We start from the raw sequence: 19,346 nt of genomic DNA, 5'->3' as shown, positions 1-19,346 counted from the left end.
TTTTTCAACGATCAGCGACGTATGGAAATTGAAGTTTATACTTTCACGGCAACATATATGATTACACGAACTTTTTATTTTAATTTTGTGGCTCAGTGAAAGGACAAGGGAGAGAGCATTTACATTTGCTGTCAGTTTACTTATAGTTGTAGCTCACATTTAGGAAACAAGCATTAAGGGCGGTGACTAGTAATTCAAAGGTATTTTTGCGCGGCTTATTAATATGCGGGAAAAGCAGATCTTAACAATAATTGAAATCCCAACAGAAAATATATTAATTGGGGGTAACCACGCATTTTTCAAAGATAATTAATGAACAATATTTGTAAAAAGCTTTAAAATACTATCAAGAGCACTTTCCAAGTTCTGCTTTGTCCACATAGTTTTAAACTGCGCAAAAATATCCTATATTAGAAAGCATCACTCATAGAAAACCCGAGTGCCACGAGATGTGCAGAACATATGCGCAATAGCAATAATAGGCACCGTCCTTAAAATGTTTGTATGGGGGGTAACGAGGAGTGAATAACCACAAATCGCAATCCCGTATTTACTTTATTTCAGTTGCAGGTTTCATCCGCCTCACTGTCGGCATCCTGCTAATCTAAGATCTCATTTAGATAGGGGAGGAGTACCGGTCCCACCTAGGAGGAGATATGGACTAGATCCCTAGCGGCAAGAAATTGACAGGGTACTTCTTATTTCCTGTGATTTCGAGGTTAAAATAAAACATTTCTTTTTCAGCAAATAAGGCTGTTAGTTGTTAAGATCTATATGCGCGTCCATCTCTTTTATTTAATGAAGCAACAGGTCATGTATTCCCTCTAGTTTTATTTCTCGAAGTCTTCAGCCTTCCATTCTTAGGCCAGGTAACTTAGCTACAACTGTAAAATGGTCTAATGATTAGTATTAAACCTATTGTTTTGTGGCGTTCTTGTACCCGTCGTCGTTGTCCTTGCTAAAGCTCCCTATTTAAACGGGCTCCAATCCTACTGCTGTGACACCACAGGTCCGCATGATCCGACTAATGGAAAATCGTAAGAATCGTTTGCAAAGTTAACAAAGTACCAGCTGTTAATCATTCAAAAAAAAAAAAAAACAACTGTAATTGATGTGTAACTAATCTGAAAGTGTAATTTCTTCAGACCTTTTCCCCTTTTATTTCCAATTAAAAGGCCAGCAAAAATTGATCTAGAGCACCTATTTCTACGAATGTGCCCCTGTACTTGATATTGCCATTTACAATCAGCCACATTTTCAAGCACCTCTCACTTTGTGTCGTAAGCTGACCATTTACCACACGGAGTACGCCGCTTGCCCCATCTCAACAGCGCCTAGGCTATGTTTCCGGTGGTAGAAAACGCCGGCGTTCAGTTCCGACGCAGCCACATAGATACGAGCACATAACTCCACGAACCCTCTCTTTTCTGTCATTTTCGTCAGAGTTTATTTTAGAAGTATACTTTAAAGCAACGTCCCCTAAAACTTTACGGGAAGAAACTGAAAAGGACAACTATACGTATGTAAAGTTTTTGTTTTCAACTTTCAACTTTCGGACGAGGCAAAAAAGCCATAGAAATTTCTGAAGGGGTAGTTTCTAAAGAAACTGTGGTGCTGCGTCTGTGGGGAAGTAGTATACAAAAATTTGGTTTTATCAACGGAGTTGATAATGTAAATTGGCCACCGTACAGAGATTCTAAAAGCTTTTAGAATCTCTGTACGGTGGCCAGTTTACATTATCAACTCCGTTGATAAAACCAAATTTTTGCATAGAAATTTCTACAGACCTGCCGCTAAATATTTTGTACGGCAGCTACAAACTCACTAAACAAACTTTTAATTACATGTACAGCATTGTGGAAACTAGCTTAGGCAATTCTGACAAAATTTAAGACATCTGGTTATTGGGTGCCTCTGTGGTTTAAGAGAATACCCTTATCAGGTTATCAAGTGAAATCAAACCCAAGGCTACATGTGAAAACACAGGCACAGGAATTGGCAAAAGAAATAAAGAAAACCGTGAAAACGAAATTGTTAATACTGTGTACATAACCAACTCGAATGAGAAACTGTTTTATTTGCAGCAATTTAATGAACTTATTCGGCCGTCAGTCTACGTCTCTGAACAGCTCCGTTGCTTACGTTCGTTTGCGTCGTGTAAAAACGAAACGCAGCATAAGCACAATTTCCTTTGCTACCTCTGGCCAATTAAAGCACGGGTTCCAGATTCGCCGCGTCTGACCATTTGAACAAAATGGCGGACGCCGTGGTTGGTGGATTTTGATGCTTATGTCGACGTTCTTTTTCACTAGCATTACCTACATGCTTGTCCTGGCCCTTGTGTCGCTGGTGAAAAGCAGGATTTTAGCAAACAATACAACGTCCAGATACACTATTTTGCGGCTCGAAGCCTTAAAAGCCTTGCCTATATATCTTCCTGCCATAACCGAAGAACTGTAGACATTTAACAGCACGTCACAAACTGCTGAAAAATCGATATTACTCTAGGGCTAATTTTAAAACCTACACGCACTTCAGACTTTATTTTTTGATGCACATGTACTCTTACAGCGAATAAGTGCGAACACTTGACGAACGGGTTACATGGCGATGTACCGTAGAAATGTTAGTCCACTACAAAAATGCTTCGGGATGTAGAATGTCTTTGGGATTTTCTAACTTCGTGATTTGCAACTGGGCTCTTCAGAACCATTCTATCTTGTTACCGATGCACTATTCAATTGTGGATCATATCTTGCACGTTTGACGTTGATTCCAGGGGTCTTAAGTCCAAACATCCACCAAGTTACAATCGTCTTTCATTTTGTTGGCTTAACCCAGCTGCTGCATTGTGCATTGTACTGATAAAAGTTGGAAGATCTAAAGAGGCATAAAAATCCATTGTTAAAAAAATGAACTAATGAACATCTGATTAAAACCTTCAGGATTCTGAACGAGTATTTTTCGGATACTCGCTCTCAATATGATAGCGGTGAGGGGCTGAATTAAGTTGCTTCCACCATTAGCAATATTGGTATGTGCCGAGGAAAAGTGTATGTCGTTGTTGGTTTCAAGATAAAGTGATCATTCCTTCAACATGTTTTTTTTTTCAACTTTTGACCCCTAAAATGAGGATACATACCAGGCCCCATTTGTTCAAAGGTTGCATAACTCTATCCAGTGGATAACCCAAGATCCCGATCGAGAATGTAACAGATATGAATGAAGGGGTAAGTTTCTAAAGAAACTGTGCATGGTGCTGCGTCGGTGGGGAAGTAGTATACAAAAATTTAGTTTTATCAACGGAGTTGATATAATGTAAATTGGCCACCGTACAGAGATTCTAGAAGCTGACGTTTCGAAAATACACATGGCTATCTGCGGCCTTTGCCTACATCTAGGTACGACGGAAAGCCGCAAGAATCTGGAACAAAAATTCATCTTCCAAATCGGCACCCTTAATCCTCACGGAATCAATGAATGCTGTTCATTTAACTATATATTCCTATTCTTCACGTTGCCATGTTACCACCAATAGCGTAGCTCCCACTCTACTATAAAAAAACTACACGTCACCCACAATTCTTCGATTCGCTCTGACGAAGGGCTAACGCTCGAAACGTCAGCTTTTAGAATCTCTGTACGATGGCCAATTTACATTATCAACTCCTTTGATAAAACCAAATTAATGTAAAACATACTTCACGTTCAAAGTTGTCCAAGGTTTTCATAAACACGGTTACTTAACATAGACCACTCGAGCTGGCTCTTCCACATTCCAGCATTCAAAACTGGTTCCACTAATGAGTCCCAAGTATCACTTTGGTCACGCTCACGTGATTGTACATCCCCAATTTGTACTTTCCAAATTCAGATTTCCAAAAGAGCTAGTGCCAAACAGATGCTGGACAATGTTTCTTATTCATTCCCTCGATAACTCTTCCTCCCATCGCAATCCTTATGGTTATGGGACGGAGGGAAGTACGAACTTGCCAAGACCGCAGAATTAAGTAAAAGGAGCACCTTTGTAAAGCGTTCGCCACGCCCCAAACGAAATAACAGCAGAAAATGTGAACTAATCCAAGCGAGGTTCAAAAAAATAATCCTCCTTGTAGGTTGTTTTTTTTCATGGATCGGTTTTACCAGTCGGTGAAGTGGAAACTAGACTAACACTACAGCTATCTAGTAGTCTAAGTGCCCAACACGTTTAGTAGTATAGTAGAAATTGTACAGTTAAAAAGAATACATGCAGTGATCACATACTTGTGCTTGTCAAGACATTCATGCAGTAAGATGGAAAGTTAGTCTTGGGGTCATCGAAGTAGGACAACACAAAATCAAATCCAACCTAGTTTGAACAACAAGAGATCACAATCATTATTGAAGTCCTAATGAGTAAAAACTGCATGTACAGTGTACTTTGGCCAGATCAATCTGCATCTCGGACCTAGCTTACAGTACATTTATAATGTAAACCTCTTCGCACATACCATCTACGCAACTGGAAGGTCAGTTTCAGAGAAGAGAAAAAGGAGACAGGTATTTGCAAGCAGCCCTCCCTTTAGTTAATGTCCATTGATAGCTTGACAGCATCTCTGGTCCAATCAATGTAAAAGAGGCGGCAATGGAAGGGATGATGTAAATGCGCTGTTTTGACAATGAAACTGTTTATCGGTCAGCATTATTTTGCCGATAGTATCTGGGTGCACTCAACACCCAATCTCCAGTCATATTAGTAGAGTGCGACATACATATACATGTACCATATTGAATGGGTTAACATATAATAATTTATGAGCAACAAGCAACATTTTCGCATGTGCTATGTTAAACCTTTCAATTAGGGATTTATTATTCTACTATTACGCCGTTTTCTAGTATGATGGCTTCCTCCTGCAGTGACTGAGAATCGTATCGATTGCATAATTAGGTGCATGAGAATGACAAAAACAACACAGACCAAACCATTCAAATGTTCTTTCCTTGATTGGCAAGCAATGTCAAGCTTAATTCTTGGGCTTTGCATCGTATTGAAAACAATTTCTTTCATTAAAAGACGCCTGTTCCGCTCTGTTGTAAACCAGTCAAACTGGAGCACTACAGTGTATTACCGTCTCATTACATGTATATATAGTGCTCTGTTGACCAAATATGGTAAAATGTCGTAATAGTGAAATAATTAACAATTATTCGCCTCAGGCTCAGTGACTATTTAAACAATAGAGTGTTTCTGTCGAGTAACTATCGGCTGATAGTTGCCCCGCGGAAATTTGACGTTCTTAAAACAAATATTTGCCCGAGAAGCGAAGCTTCGAGGGCTAATATGCTAGTTTTAAGAACATCAAATTTCCAAGGGGCAACTATCAGACCGATAGTTCCGAGACATAAACACTCTATTGTCTTTATTGTTCACCACTAAATTTTCTTCCGCGCGCCAGTTGAAAAACAGTCAAAACCCACTTAATGCAGATCAATCAAATGTTTATTCATGCGTACAGGCTGTCACAAATGTCAATAATTCGCAGCGTACATTGGCTAAAGAATAGCGTACAACTGTCAACTGTTTTTTCAGCGGACGACTACTATCCATCCGGGTATTTTCCTCGGACGGGAACTATGGGCTGATAGTGTCTCTCCGCGGACGAACACTATCGCGTCACGTGATCAATTTAAACCAATAAGAATCGGAGAAAATTTAGTGGTGAACTATAACGGTGAATATTTACCGAGACGAAGTCACTGAGCCTGAGGCGAATAATTGTGTTAGTATATAAATAAACAGGTGATTATTTCAAAAAAGAGGGGAGAAAAAAACAATTCAACGCCAAATCTTCTTCACTTAACAGTGGCAAAACGACTACTGACCGCCATTTTCTCCGTCGAGGTGATTATCGGCTGATAACCCGAGATAGCGAGCCAATGAGAGCGCGCGATTTTTTATAATCACCTGTGTATTTATACTAATAAATATAAATTATAAGATACTGCATGTATCAACATACTTTAACCACATAAACCTAGACAGTAGGGACTTTAAGCAAGGACTACGTAAGTGTCTAGTACGGTGACCGGAAGTCATATTTTTTCCCGCGACACGTACGTGACCTGGTTTCTAGCCGTAGTACGCTTCCCGAATACGTAGGAGATTATGGCGGGCCGTAGTGGAAAGTACGTAAGTATTTTGTTGAACTTGATATGCTTAATAAGTTAGCGTTTCAACCCAAATGGCAAGGTACAGGCAAGTTTGGCAGAGTCGTCGAGAGAAAGCGACTCGACTATCAAGAAAAACGAGGAAGAGCGTAAGGTCGCAGAGGATTTGCGGAAGACCGCTATGGAGAGTATGGGCGAAACAAAGAAAAGATCAGTGGAGAGTGAAGGGGGCGACATCAGTGTCAAGCGAAAGCGAAGAAGTGGCAGTGATGCCGTCGAATATTTACGTGAACGGGCGGAGAAAGAGATAAAAATTAGGGAGGAGGAGCTTGCACTCAGAAAACAGAAGCAAGACCAGGAGGCCAGCAAACAATCTCAACTGTTTCAACAACAAAATGAGATGTTGAAGGCAATGAATGAACAGCAGATTCAAATGCAAAATATGCAAGCTATGATGTTGCAACAACAGCAGCAGCAGACAGCTGCGTTGATGTCGATGTTGGGGAGATTCATACCAAAACAGTGATGATCCACCACCTCCACCACCCGCTCCTCCATCCCTGTGGATCCTCCCCTTTTGTTCATATGTTCGGTTCAACTTTTTACATTACTGTACACCATTGAATTTTGTTTTACTAGTTAAAGTTGATAATGTTTTAGAGAAAAGCATTCACCAGAGGTTGAGTTTCTTCACTCTGGATTATAATATTCAGATGTTCTCACCAAACACCTCTCTGTTGGTTGGACCTTGTTACTTCTGCCTGTTGTAGCACGTGTCGAAATATTCAGCATAAACAATGTGACCATTTTTTTGGTCAGTGCTGTCTTCCTAGGGCATCATGCATAGTTCCCGTTTCTTGTGTGGCAAACAACCCAAATTGTATTTTTGAATTACCCATCACAGGCCTGAGAACAGAACACTGTCAAACATTTTGAACACTGTCAAACATTTGTTAATCACCGGTATGATTATCAGCCGAAGAAATGCTGTGGCCATTACCAAAGAGGGATGTAAGCAGAATGCTCAAGAAATTTTGTAATTTGTGCCCTGATCCCTTTTGTACAAAGGGACTTAAAATAATGAGATTTATTGTTCATAAACACTCTGTCATGATTATCGCAGAATTCAATGAGAGTCTTGTTAGCACTGAAAGTCATAAATTACTCATGCAAAATTGAGGGTAGTTACTCAAGCAAGACACGATATTGTGAGTGTCCAATCAGTGCTTAAATCTGGGCTGCCAGTGACCAATCAGATTTGACAATTTTTGTCACAATTACGAATCAATTACTTGAATAATCATAAACGAAAAGGCGACTTTAGTGGTTTCCTTTCTACACCAGTTCCTGATCGTTTTTCCTTCCACACTTTGCTGGTCACCCGGTGGGGGGCAGGGTAGGAAAATGGGAGGGGGCTCTGCCTGAGTAAACACTCATGGAGCACAATTTTTACACAGCTATTTACCCTCAACACGACTTTTGAACCTAAAACCCTATGGTATGCTTGTTATGAAGTGCTCAATCCTCAAGAAGAGCCCTCCTCAGATTTAGCTGTAATAGAGCACAATGGTATTCATCTCTAAAAGGTGACATGTACATTCTCATTATAACCAGTGCAGAAACAGGGTGACCACACCCAGGGGTTGATTCTTCTGAAACTCTTGCTTTTCTTGACTTAAATCTTAATTAGTGCGAAATGCTTGCTCCTCTCTTCACCAATGGTCAGTTGGAAGGAAAAGGTCAGACCTTGCCCATCACCCACTGTCCTGATCAACCCCTTTTTTAGCTCCACACTTGAGGCTGGTTGACAAAAACAGTTAATTAAAATAATCAAAAATTGATGGGGGCTCCAGAGAAAAGTAATTTGAAGTACTGTTGCCATATAGGCAAGTAAGTGCATTCCTCAGAAGAGCACATACTATGTACATTTTACCGACACTGCTGAGTTGGACCTTAAGGTTTTTCTTAAAATCAAGAAACTTAAAATAATTTGAAATGTCTCCAAACAGCCATTCCACTGAACATCTGACGGCACTCATGGCTGAATTGAATGCTTCCATTTGGACGGTGAGGGCAGCATTACGGAAAGGTGCCTGGAGATGAATGCGTAGTGGGTAGGCTGGATCACCAAAAACACACATGGGCTGGACAGCAGGAGAAAACGCATAACGCTCAAGCTGTCTCAAAAGACCAGAATCGGCCAGCATACCTGCGTCGTGTCTCCTCCCTTCTGAAATGTTAAAAGGGGTTCAATATGAAAATGAAGTCCTTAATTCTCAGTTTAGTTTTGTCATAGCCCAAAAAATAAATGATAACATACCTACAGGTCCATACAAATTTCCAATCAGGCCATTCGGTAAAGCAATGGATTGGTATTTAAGGGAATGCACCCGTTTATGGCCATTGTATAGAACACGCTGGTGTCTCCCAGGTCTGCAAACAGGACGAACGGTGCCGTCTATAAAACCAAAGCAATTCTGGAGTGGTGAACCTTTTCTGGAAATGGTCTGTGCATACTCTTCAGGTGCTTGCGCACTTAACAAAGCTGGATTCCAGTCAGTTAGCAAATGTCCATGAGTATCGTATATGTAGTCCAGAACTGTATTAGTTACCATACTAAGAACTGGAACAGGCCTACCGAAACGCGAAATCATGTCCGAGTAGCGACAAGGGTACGCAAAACGTCTGAGTAGCATACACAACCCCTCCATACCGTCTATTTTGCTTCGCTGCTGACAATGAAATGTTGCTGGTATTTGCAAAGCCTCTCCAAGGGTCTCCAAATCTTTCTTTTTAACGCGAAACTCCGCCAAACATTCATCGTCTTCCATGTCATCAAAGTGAAAATCGCCATAAGAAGAGTGTGGAAAAGTCAAGTTGGCTGGCTGATATTCCTCGTAGAGAACTAAAAATTCTTCTTCAGAAATAAAATTAGAACCGTGCGAAAGAAGGAGCAAATCTCTTATTTCTCGAAACGAGGGCATGGCACTTAACAAACTATCGAGAAAGATTATAAACATCCGTACTACGCGACGTACTACGCGACTTGCTTAATGTACACAAGAGCTTTGAATTTTGGCAGGATTCTACGTACTCGTTCCATTTTTCCGCGGCTAAAACTCTCCGTACTAGACACTTACGTAGTCCTTGCTTAAAGTCCCTATTCAAAGAACTCTCCACACAAATCAACATTGGACTACAAAATCAGGTGTCAATAATTACAACTTGAGACCATGGGGCTAACAGCCCAAACGGGCAAATCATAGAAACTGAGCAGAGCTTCAACACCACTGCTATTTGAATGCATCAGTGAAACACTTACAATGTAAATACAAACAATTAAAATCAAGGAAGGAAAACCGTAAAATCAAGGTGGAAGTTTATTGTTTCATTGATACATAATAAGCGAGTTCAGAGTTTCAAAAAACGTGTGCGCGTCGAGATAAAGGCAACCATATATTTTAAAAAAACGAAAGATTTCTAATCATATTCTTGCGGCTATTTAACACAAGAAAAGAGACAATTACAGCTGTATATGCTTGTTTTTATCCAGACGCACACATTCGTTTCTTGAAACTCCGACACTGTGCACATGCATCGTCCTACGTATCAGAAAGGTCAACACAATGGATTACACTGTACATATGCCTGTACCTGCCACGATGGCCCAGGCTGGCCTTTTCCTGAAGAAGGATCACTCAAATGTATATTCATTAAATTCTTTCCTCACCTCATCAAAACCACTGTGTGGCAAGATAACCATGGTGGAATTATAACTTGGCACTCTGACATAATCATCATTATCTGGACAGAGAGGGTGTGTGGTGGCCCTGAAAACAAGCAAGTCAAAGAGTTATTACTGTGTGAATCCGAAAACCGTGAACACCTTCATTCCATTTTAACACTTCCCAATGTGCAGCAACCGATCTGAAGCGACACGAAACCACAAACTAACAATGATAATGTTGAAGAGTCTACTTTCAATTGGAACTGTGACCAGGGGTTTTAATAAAATCTGAAGATGGCAGTCGGTTTGAGTAGACTAACCGAGTTTTGTCATTGTCAAAATACTTTTTTTTAAATCTTAGGTTTTTAAAGAATCTGTCTTTAATTACTTCAACTAGGCAAATGCTAGCCGTTTTTCTTTTTTTTTCCTGAGTAAAGTAGCCGATGCTGTTTGGCTGCTGCCAGGGCCAAGGCTTCTGATACATGAAGGTCGCGGGAAAAAGTCAAATTTCGCGGGATTTTCAGAGACAAATTCGCGGGAAAAAATGGTCGATTTTGCGAGAATTTTCGGGTCAAATTTCGCCGAAAAGCGATCGGTAAAAAACGGCCGATTTCGCTGGAATTTTCTGGGAAAGTTTCGCTGGAGAGCGATTGGTTTTGCGCTGATTTGACGAATGTTTTTAATGAAAAAAGATGGCAGTTTTGACAGTTTTTTCTTTTAATGATGAGCGTTAGCCTATGCAATAATAACAGCCACAGAAACACCAACTACTTACCGGCGACCATGAGGTTCCACGAGACATTTCAACAACAATGCGCTCAAGAAATGTGCCAATGGCAAAGCTTGGCCGCTGCCCGTTTTTCGCAACATTAATCTACTCTAAGAATGCCTGGTACATTGTAGTTTTGGGATGTTGTGTTTACTCGTTGCAGTAACGAATTTTCAAAATAAATTTGCAAGTTTACGGCAAGTAAACAGCTCAAACAGCCAAGATTAGTTTCGAATATGTTTTACCGACATGCCTTTGATATTTCGAGCGAATTTCGCGGTATTTTCCGGATTTACCTGAATTTCGCGGCTCCGCGACCGCGGGAAATATCAGAAGCCCTGCACTGCTTTAATACTTGTCTAGCACTATAGACTTCTCTTGATAATAGTTTTTAATTTAAAGTGCATTATGGCAAAAAACGTCTCAGATACATGTAGCTAAGAGATCAAGGACCAAGTTTGAGGCCTCATTTGGTACGTAAAACATTCTGAATTGTTCTCCAAGTCTGTTTTGAGAGACTGTCTTGTATAGAATTGATTTGTTTCCATGCTCTGGCCCCATTTGTTCACACGATGGATAGCGTTATCCGCCGGATAAGTCACTATCTAGTGGATAAGTCATAGTGAAACTGTGTTGCACTAAGTCAGCAATCACTTAATCTTATACGCAACAGGAGTGAATAGAATATTATTGTTTTTATGCAATTGTGATAAATTCTGAATGTTTGGATACTTGGAAATTTTGCTCCCTGTCACCAGTTTGTCAGCTTGTGGGAGATGTGCTGTTACAAACAACATCCGAGATGGATATTAAACAATACATGCTCATGCACTGCAAAAGCTGTACGAATGTCTGCTCTTTGAACAAGCTGCACAGACGGGCCGGGTCTAATTGTGGCATCACAGCAATGAAAAAACACTTACTACATGTAGCTGTGAACAGAAAAAGGTCAATAATAATGTAACAAACCGGTAACCCACCTCGAAATCAGAACCATGGTCATTGAGTTGTAATCAACCTGAAAAACAGAAGGCACGTTAGTAAAATTTAATCGTTCTGCCATTTTTATGAACTCAAGGATAAAAAAAAATCCAGGTACATGTATTCAAAGTTAGCCTGAAATTTAATTGGTCAAACAGTTCATTATAACTCCATCAAGCATCATAATTTTATTGCAACCTATGTCACACACAGGCATTATAACAAAGCACTCCACCCATACATGTAAGCTTTACAATTTCTTAAGTCTGCTGAATTTCATTAGAGCTGGAAAAAATAATGTTATTCCCCTTTTCCCTTTCCCACCTGCAGAACAGCCACTTATAGATTTTACTGTCTTACATGCATGTACACTGTAAACAAGCAGACTATATTTTTTATTTATCAATAGGGAATCAAGGAGCAAAAGAATTTAAGGGGTTTCCCATTGCTGAAAAAAATCATCTGGTGTATATGTCAGTTTAAAAACATCAGAATTTCAACAAAAAAAGCCCCCAAAACAGGGACTTAGAATACTGTAAGTACAACATTTAATGTCCATCCCAAACAAGAAAACAAGGTTTGCAGTCCAAGCGGTAAACAAGCGAGGGAATAAAAAAGAAATTCATATGTGCTTTCCTGAAGTGTTCACTTGCTTTTAAAAATTATTTCTGCTTTCTGACAAAGCTCAATACATTAATTCAGCATGCTCACACATTTTATTGGCTTATTACGTACCTTCCCTCTCCTCACAAACACGTAGTCTCTGCTTCTCAAAGGGTACTAAAAATTAAATTAAGGGTAAAAAATTAAATTTATCTTGATAAATAACTATTACCGAAGGGGAGGTGGCTAGTGGTGGATATTTACTGAGCCGTGAAGTCCATTAGGCGAAGCCGAAAGGGCTATTGACCCGTGGCCCTTGAGGGCGAAGGGTCTAATTACTTTTTTAGTATATCTCCCAACTACAGGTAGTCGGACAGAAAACGGAACAACAAAGTTAGCAAATGCAGGTTGAAAAAAAAATTATTTGGGAATAAAACGAAAGAAAGCGTCAAGCTTTTCGCTACTTGAGGACTACTACTAATAGTCCAGTCCTCTAGTAGCGTAGCCAATCAAAATGCAGGATTTGCATTAGTCCACTAAGCTGGGCGATACTTATTATTATAAAGTAGAAAATAAAATAATTATATAAAGAGGCTTCCTTTGAATGTATTTACCGGAAATTTTGTCACCCAATGCAACACTTCACTACCGCTTACAGGATCAGAATCAACAACATCCAGCTTTAAAACAAATGGGTCCCAGATTAAACGATATTCGTCATCAACCTGCATAAGAAAACAATCAACAGAACTGTCTTTAAGTTAATGTTGACTATTAAACTAAAGGAAAAAATACTGCTCCCACGCAAACTGAGTACTTAAAGCTGTACATGTAACCAGCAATACATACTTTTCACAATAATAATAAAACTTATTCCAAAATGGCCGCCATTTTAGTAATTAATTTATTTTGTTTTCATGGAAATTGGCCCTTGTGGCCTCGCTTTCAAACGTAAAATTCAAAAGAATATTTAACCTCAAACGAGGCCATAAGGCCATTTTGAAAAAAGGTGTATTGTAAATGACAAATTATGCATGACCTTGTACTCACTCAAAATTATTGAACCACGTACAAAAAAATATAAAAATATACACATGTACTATTATTCATACACACGTATCTCAGAGTGCTTTGAAACAATATCAAAATACATGAACTGTACAGTTGTGTAAAATATTGAAAAGGAGTTTTAGCATAGTACAATACATGTGTATGACAAAATAAATCTTACCCTGAACCAATCAACAAACAAAAAGCATTTTTTCTGTGTACATCAAACACTGTAAAGCATAATGCTAATCAGCTATTGTACACGTTAAGCAAAACTGCACAAAGGGATTGAGGTTCATGTAGTTCACAGTTAATTATACTGTACAGTACATGTAGATGCACAGAACGACCTCTCTCACGTGTGCATTTCTCAGTTGTTGTTGACTTTATCAAGCTGACCATTTACTACCCCATTGCTGACCAGTTGCTATTACCAATGCACAGCAGTACAATTTTGCTAACCAGGCCCCAGTTGTTCAAACAATGGATAGAGCTATCCCCCGGATAAATCACTACATCCAACAACTAATGTTTATCCACTGGATAGTGATTTATCTGGTGGATAGCACTCTCCATCCTTTGAACAACTGGGGCCAGAAGTGCAGACTCGTGAACTGCTTGCCTAATACGGAGGCATGCAGTCACAGAAGTGTGTAGTCAATTTTACTGTCCTTTCTTGTAATCGCTCTATTCACTTTCGAGACTTGTAAGGTCGGATGTTAATGAACCTTTTACCTGTTCCTTCATATTTGGCATCTTTGGTCAAGGGAAAAGCAACCACACATGTATAAATAATAAACCTTTATAACCTTTATAATGTTGAAAAGTAAATGCAAACCTGTATTCTGTAAAATGAAATAGCATTGATGTCAAGGAAAGTGCCAAACACTAGAAATAGATAAAAGCACATTAAAAGTAAATAAAATTAATGTTAATGTTAATAAATTTTATTAACATCATTGTTTTTTTCAAACAGTGGTAGCAATAAAGTTGGACTTTCAAAGGATATTATTACATGTATATACCTCTTACTAACCGAGTTTGAGGTCCGTACTGTAAGGCCGTACTGTATGGCACAAGCGCGAAGCGCGTGGGCCATAAATCAACGGGAAAAAACGAGGATCCGTAACTTACAGTACGGACCGAGAAAACGAGGTTAGTAAGATATTTATTATATCTCTGAGGTTAAACGGCGCGCGTGCAAGGAAACTAGTCAAAGTGAAGTGGAAGGTTCAACTGCCACAAAGAATGCCGTGCCAAAATCAAAAAAACTAAATCTTCTTGACTGTTAAGTTTGAAATGGTTGCTTGCAAGATTCATAAAGTTTTCAGTACAAGTTTATGCAACAGAAATGACATGAAAAACTCGCTAGATGATGTTTTGTCAAAATTTTAAATTTAGCGGGCTGTACAGCAGGCCGTACTGTAGAATACAGCCCGCTAATTTAGCCAATTACAGCACGCGTACTATCTGAGAGATATAAATATTTCTATTACTTTTTACGACTCAAATAATAAATTCAAACAACACAATCAAAACACTCTGAGGATAATAATTATTGTTACTAAAAGCTCTTAAGTTTGCAAGAGGGTGAAAGCTTCAAACAGAAGTTACAATGTACCTGACTAAAATTGAATGTCTGGGTGAACAGGCAACACCCTGACTAACAGTTGGAGCCCTGGTGATTGCTGTTTCAAGAGGTGGACAGCAAGTGTACTACCCACCATTTGAACAGCATTAGCCTGGAGCCATTGAGTACCACCCCTAGCTCTGCCTTTGCTTAACACCACCGTACAGTACAGTACTAGCAAGTACATTGTGTCAAATGAATCTAACACAATTTTGACGGTATTATTAGAAATATAAATGCCACAAAATTAAGGAATGCATGAAGCAGGGATGGCACACTGGCGAGAGCACTGGCCTCCCACCAATGTGGCCCACATCAGATTCTCAGACTTGGCGTCACATGTGTGTTCAGTTGATTACTCCCTGAATTGTACTCCATTCAGTCCTATTACCATTACTAATTTGAACTATTATTTTCTGAACCCACATTTCTACCTGTGGATACAGTGTACATGTACCTTTGTATTCATATAGACCAGTAGAATCCACAGGCCTTCTCCAGACCTCCAAGAATTTTTGGTTTATAAATTGTTCCCACTCTTCTTGAAATAATTTGTCTCCTTTCTTTCTCTTCTTTTTTCCTACTCTTATGTCCTTTTTGCACCTGGTGAAAAATTAATATCAAATACGTGTGATACTGTAGCTTATGACATTTAACAAAGAATTAATTTTCTGGTCTTAATGCAAAGTGAAGACTTTGGAGATACTGTAAGTTGCAACCTGTAAATTTGTTCCAAATTCATTTAAGTTTACTTGGCACCTGATAAGATATTAGCATTAATTTGCATAATAATTATTAAATTATTAATTGGTTAATTGTAATGTATTGCATAACACAGCTGCATGTACAATAACATCAATTAAAATACCTGTACATGTCACAGTAACATTATAATGGTCATAATTATTAAGAATAATAATTTAGAATTAAAAAGGACATCATGACTTTGAAAATGAGAAGTGGTGAGCACAAACTTACACCAGTGATAAAAAATGACCTCGTGAAACAGATGTGGGACTGACTAGAACATCATCACTGATATTAAAATCACAGAATCAAAATCACAGAATAGGGTGATACCACTCTTGTAGTAAAAGACAAGCACCAGGTGGTTTACAACTACATGTAGAGCTGTGCCAGATGGAATGAGGTGATGATCAAGACCTAACAGATTGAGCAGGGGTTTTATTAGAAGCCGGGACCTGGGTACTAGCACCTGTCTACACTGAGTACAGTAACTGCCTTTGCTCAAAGGTCTCAAGGTCAAATGCCCGACTATAATAAAGGGGTGCCTGCTTACTCTATCACAAGGCCCCTTCTACTTTAAAACTTCATGAAACCCCTGATCCAGTGAACAAGTGCTGTTGAAACCAATAATTATCGTCTTCAATCCTGAATACTGATTTATCCCATGGATACCAAGCTACCCACCCTATGAACAACAAATCAGCCCAGGCCAACAAGGACTGATAAACTCTGTGATGAAGAAATAGCCAGTACCTGCCACAGAGAGACTGCAAACCACAGACTGCAGACTAATTTGACCTGAATGACAAAGTGCACATGCAGAGGGCCGTGGGGTGGGACAAGGAATACTTAGGGCGCGTTCGATTGACCGTATTCCGGAATAGGATTACATTGAATAGAAGTTAGAAATTCTTCGTGTTTACGGAGATTCACATTAAGATTGTCGAACACCTGCTAAAATGATGTTTTAAACATATCTTTAATATCCTTGTTGCTTCAAAACGCCAAACATATCCATTTTAAATCATCACTCTCTGTATTCTTATTCCGGAACAGGGTCAATCGAACCCACCCTTAATGAAGGACTGCATGTTACCAGTGGCAAATGTGCGGTTTGAAAGCCACATAACAGCAAAATTAAGAACCTGGCCTCGGTTGTTCAAAAGGTGGAAGGTGCTCGGATAAATCCACAGCAAAATTAGACCGATTGAGTTATGCAGTGGATAGCGATTTATCCAGTGGATAGCAAATTACAGTGTTTGTGATCATGTTGTTAAAGGTGTCAATACAGGAGGTTGACCACTGTCAATTGAAGCCTTTTTTGCTATCATGCTAGAGGTTTGCGAAGACATGATGGCACTTTTCCTCGTTATTACATTAGTTATAAGCCAAGCAAACCAAAGAAATGATTTTACTTGAAAATCTGAGTACGAGGTGAAAGTCAAGAAGTGCAAGAATTTTTGATGACATTGCTGCAAAATCTCCATTTTTGGGGAATACTCGTCGGTGTTGTGGGTAGTAAGTAATCTACAGTCTGCGTTTGGCAGACACCAAAGATAGCTAAACTGTTTGATGAATCTCTGACTGACACTACATGTACTCATGTATATTCGATGAAACCCCTGGAGCTGACAGATTTTCTTTGATATTGTATAAGATAATGCATGAAAACCAACCCTTCCTTTCACATTAAGAACTCTACAGAACAGGAAAGAAATAGGGAACAATAGAAGCTGCTAACAATACCAAACAATAGCTGATTACGAGAGCTGCTACACTATACACCTGCAAGTTGGCCTGCAAGTTTCAAGGTAATCTTGTAAGCAATAAAATCTATAGGGATTTTACGTAAAACGGGGAACAGGAAACGCCAGGCTGCTTTGCTGCTTGTCACTAAAGTGTGAAAGATATCGATCTTCTTCGACCTTCTCTTGATCCTCTGAGTTGTTGTTTAATCTCGAGCTTAAAGGCAAGAAATGCGCAAATACAAAACGAGTTTCTTCCATTTTTGGCAAATCGAAACTTTCAGACCGACACTCTAACCTGACGCGACATGAGCATTGTTTGGTCACGATAACGCATGTATCAGTTGCTCTTGCCGTTTTCCCTTCGCTTTTCCTAACCTGTATAATTCATAATCCGTAATTCTCTCCTTGTCCCACACAAATCCAGTTGGGTTTAAAACGCAAACATCTGAAGCAGACGTTCCTGTCATCAAGTCACAGCAAGTTCCCTGATTGTTATCTGTCTCGTCGGAGTAATACTGTTCACGAAGTCCTTCGCTCCTGCGACTCAATTCTCGTCCGTTCATTAAGAACATCCCTCTCTTCTCCCTCACTTGTTGGCAAACGACATTTATAGCGCTCGTCAGACGCTTAAAATTGAACCGAGTTGATAATTTGTCCACACCGTCGAAGGAAAACGTGACTTTCCCTAGACGTTTACGGAGAGTTTTTTCTAAGTCAACATTTGATCGTACAGCAGCGCAGAATAGTGACGATTTGTACATAATATATGGTCCTGTTGTTGCCATTTTTCTCTTTCAGTGATATGTCTTATTGTCATAAGCTAAAGATCACATCATGGAAGTATAAACTTTACTATAAAATCAATCACATCACACAGCCACCATATTGAAATGAATACCACGCCGTTCACTTTGGCGGACAAAGTTCATTTAAATCTCAGCCAATGCGCGCCGAGCTATCACGTGGACAATTGCATTGAGTGCCCTGAATAGCTGTCAGGCAGCGTCCTCATGGCGATCACGAGGAACGTTCAAACGTAATTCAATGCCCTGTCCCTTATACAAGTCCATCTTGACACCATAACATTTATTGGCTGAGCGTGGGCCTGTGATGGTTGGTTGCCTGCCGGTTACCGCGCAAGGAAGTGGTGTTCGATAGGGCTTCATTCGCTGATCGTTGGACTCAAGCACCCGTTTAACCCTAGTGGGATGCAAATCAATAGCCCTTTTCCGAGTTGCTACATGCCTCAGTTTCAAAGCGAGTCCTGGTTCACAACCATTCAAATGAAAATGAGTTGCGTATTCTTATGCAAATCAAACTCATTTCCCTCACAATATAGTTGAACACCAAGACTTCGAAACCGAGACAAACAGCAACTCGGAAATGGCCCATTAGCAGCAAAGCGTGCGGACACTCGCTGGCAGCTTGTGGCTACGATGTCGCACGTTACGCATTAGGAGTCGCAGTTTAGCTGAGCGTTCGCGTGTAAAGCTACACACCCAAGATCCACACCCAACATTTGACCCAATACTGAGCATTCCATTCTCGCTCCCAGAGCTGTGATCCCTTTGGTCAGCGCTGGATAAAAGGATCGCAGCTCTGGGAAGGAGAAAGAACACTTGGCACTTGATAGGAATCATGGGAAATATTATATGATGTATTAGTTGATTCCAAGAGCACCCATCGCCCCCCCCCCCCTCCCCCCCCCTTCCCCCCTTTCCCGGGCAAACCCGCGGAAATCTTTTACAGTTACAAAAAAAAAAAGTCGTCAAATGCCCGCCCACTATGAGGAGCTATCTTCTTCTTAAATGACCGGGATATGCCCGGAGGAGGAGGGGGGGGGGGGGGGATGGGCGCACTTGGAATTGACTAGTACATTAATGCCTGAACTAGCAGGACTCGAACCTGGGAATGTCCAATTTATAACCCTTTCACACCACA

General features: G+C 39.9%; 2 protein-coding genes across 2 annotated transcripts; both read right to left on the bottom strand.

Annotated features, from left to right (window-relative positions):
- Window positions 1–2,057: 2,057 nt before the first annotated feature.
- LOC138043389 (stAR-related lipid transfer protein 7, mitochondrial-like) lies at window positions 2,058–18,304 on the bottom strand. Its single transcript, XM_068889636.1, has 9 exons — window positions 17,781–18,304; window positions 15,368–15,513; window positions 14,119–14,168; window positions 12,845–12,955; window positions 12,363–12,407; window positions 11,627–11,664; window positions 9,881–9,980; window positions 4,264–4,348; window positions 2,058–2,880 (listed from the first exon to the last, which is right to left on the bottom strand). Exons 1-9 carry the CDS (start codon window positions 18,188–18,190, stop codon window positions 2,807–2,809), a joined length of 1,059 nt encoding a protein of 352 aa, XP_068745737.1. The 5' UTR covers window positions 18,191–18,304; the 3' UTR covers window positions 2,058–2,806.
- LOC138043388 (uncharacterized) lies at window positions 7,838–9,287 on the bottom strand. Its single transcript, XM_068889634.1, has 2 exons — window positions 8,471–9,287; window positions 7,838–8,380 (listed from the first exon to the last, which is right to left on the bottom strand). The coding sequence occupies exons 1-2, from the start codon at window positions 9,168–9,170 to the stop codon at window positions 7,968–7,970; spliced, it is 1,113 nt and encodes a 370-aa protein (XP_068745735.1). The 5' UTR covers window positions 9,171–9,287; the 3' UTR covers window positions 7,838–7,967.
- Window positions 18,305–19,346: the final 1,042 nt, after the last annotated feature.

This window comes from Montipora capricornis, chromosome 3 (genome assembly GCF_036669925.1).
Source record: "Montipora capricornis isolate CH-2021 chromosome 3, ASM3666992v2, whole genome shotgun sequence".
NCBI lineage: Eukaryota > Metazoa > Cnidaria > Anthozoa > Scleractinia > Acroporidae > Montipora > Montipora capricornis.
This window is presented reverse-complemented; position numbering and strand designations above follow the sequence as displayed.

Coding starts and splice junctions, on each gene's coding strand:
- LOC138043388 (XM_068889634.1), bottom strand. CDS start 9,170: ATGTTTATAATCTTTCTCGATAGTTTGTTAAGTGCCATGCCCTCGTTT. Junction 8,381..8,470: donor AAATTTGTATGGACCTGTAG/GTATGTTATCAT, acceptor TTAACATTTCAG/AAGGGAGGAGACACGACGCA.
- LOC138043389 (XM_068889636.1), bottom strand. CDS start 18,190: ATGGCAACAACAGGACCATATATTATGTACAAATCGTCACTATTCTGC. Junction 11,665..12,362: donor TGTTTGTGAGGAGAGGGAAG/GTACGTAATAAG, acceptor TCTGTTTTTCAG/GTTGATTACAACTCAATGAC. Junction 4,349..9,880: donor CACACAGTGGTTTTGATGAG/GTGAGGAAAGAA, acceptor TGTTCAAACTAG/GTTGGATTTGATTTTGTGTT.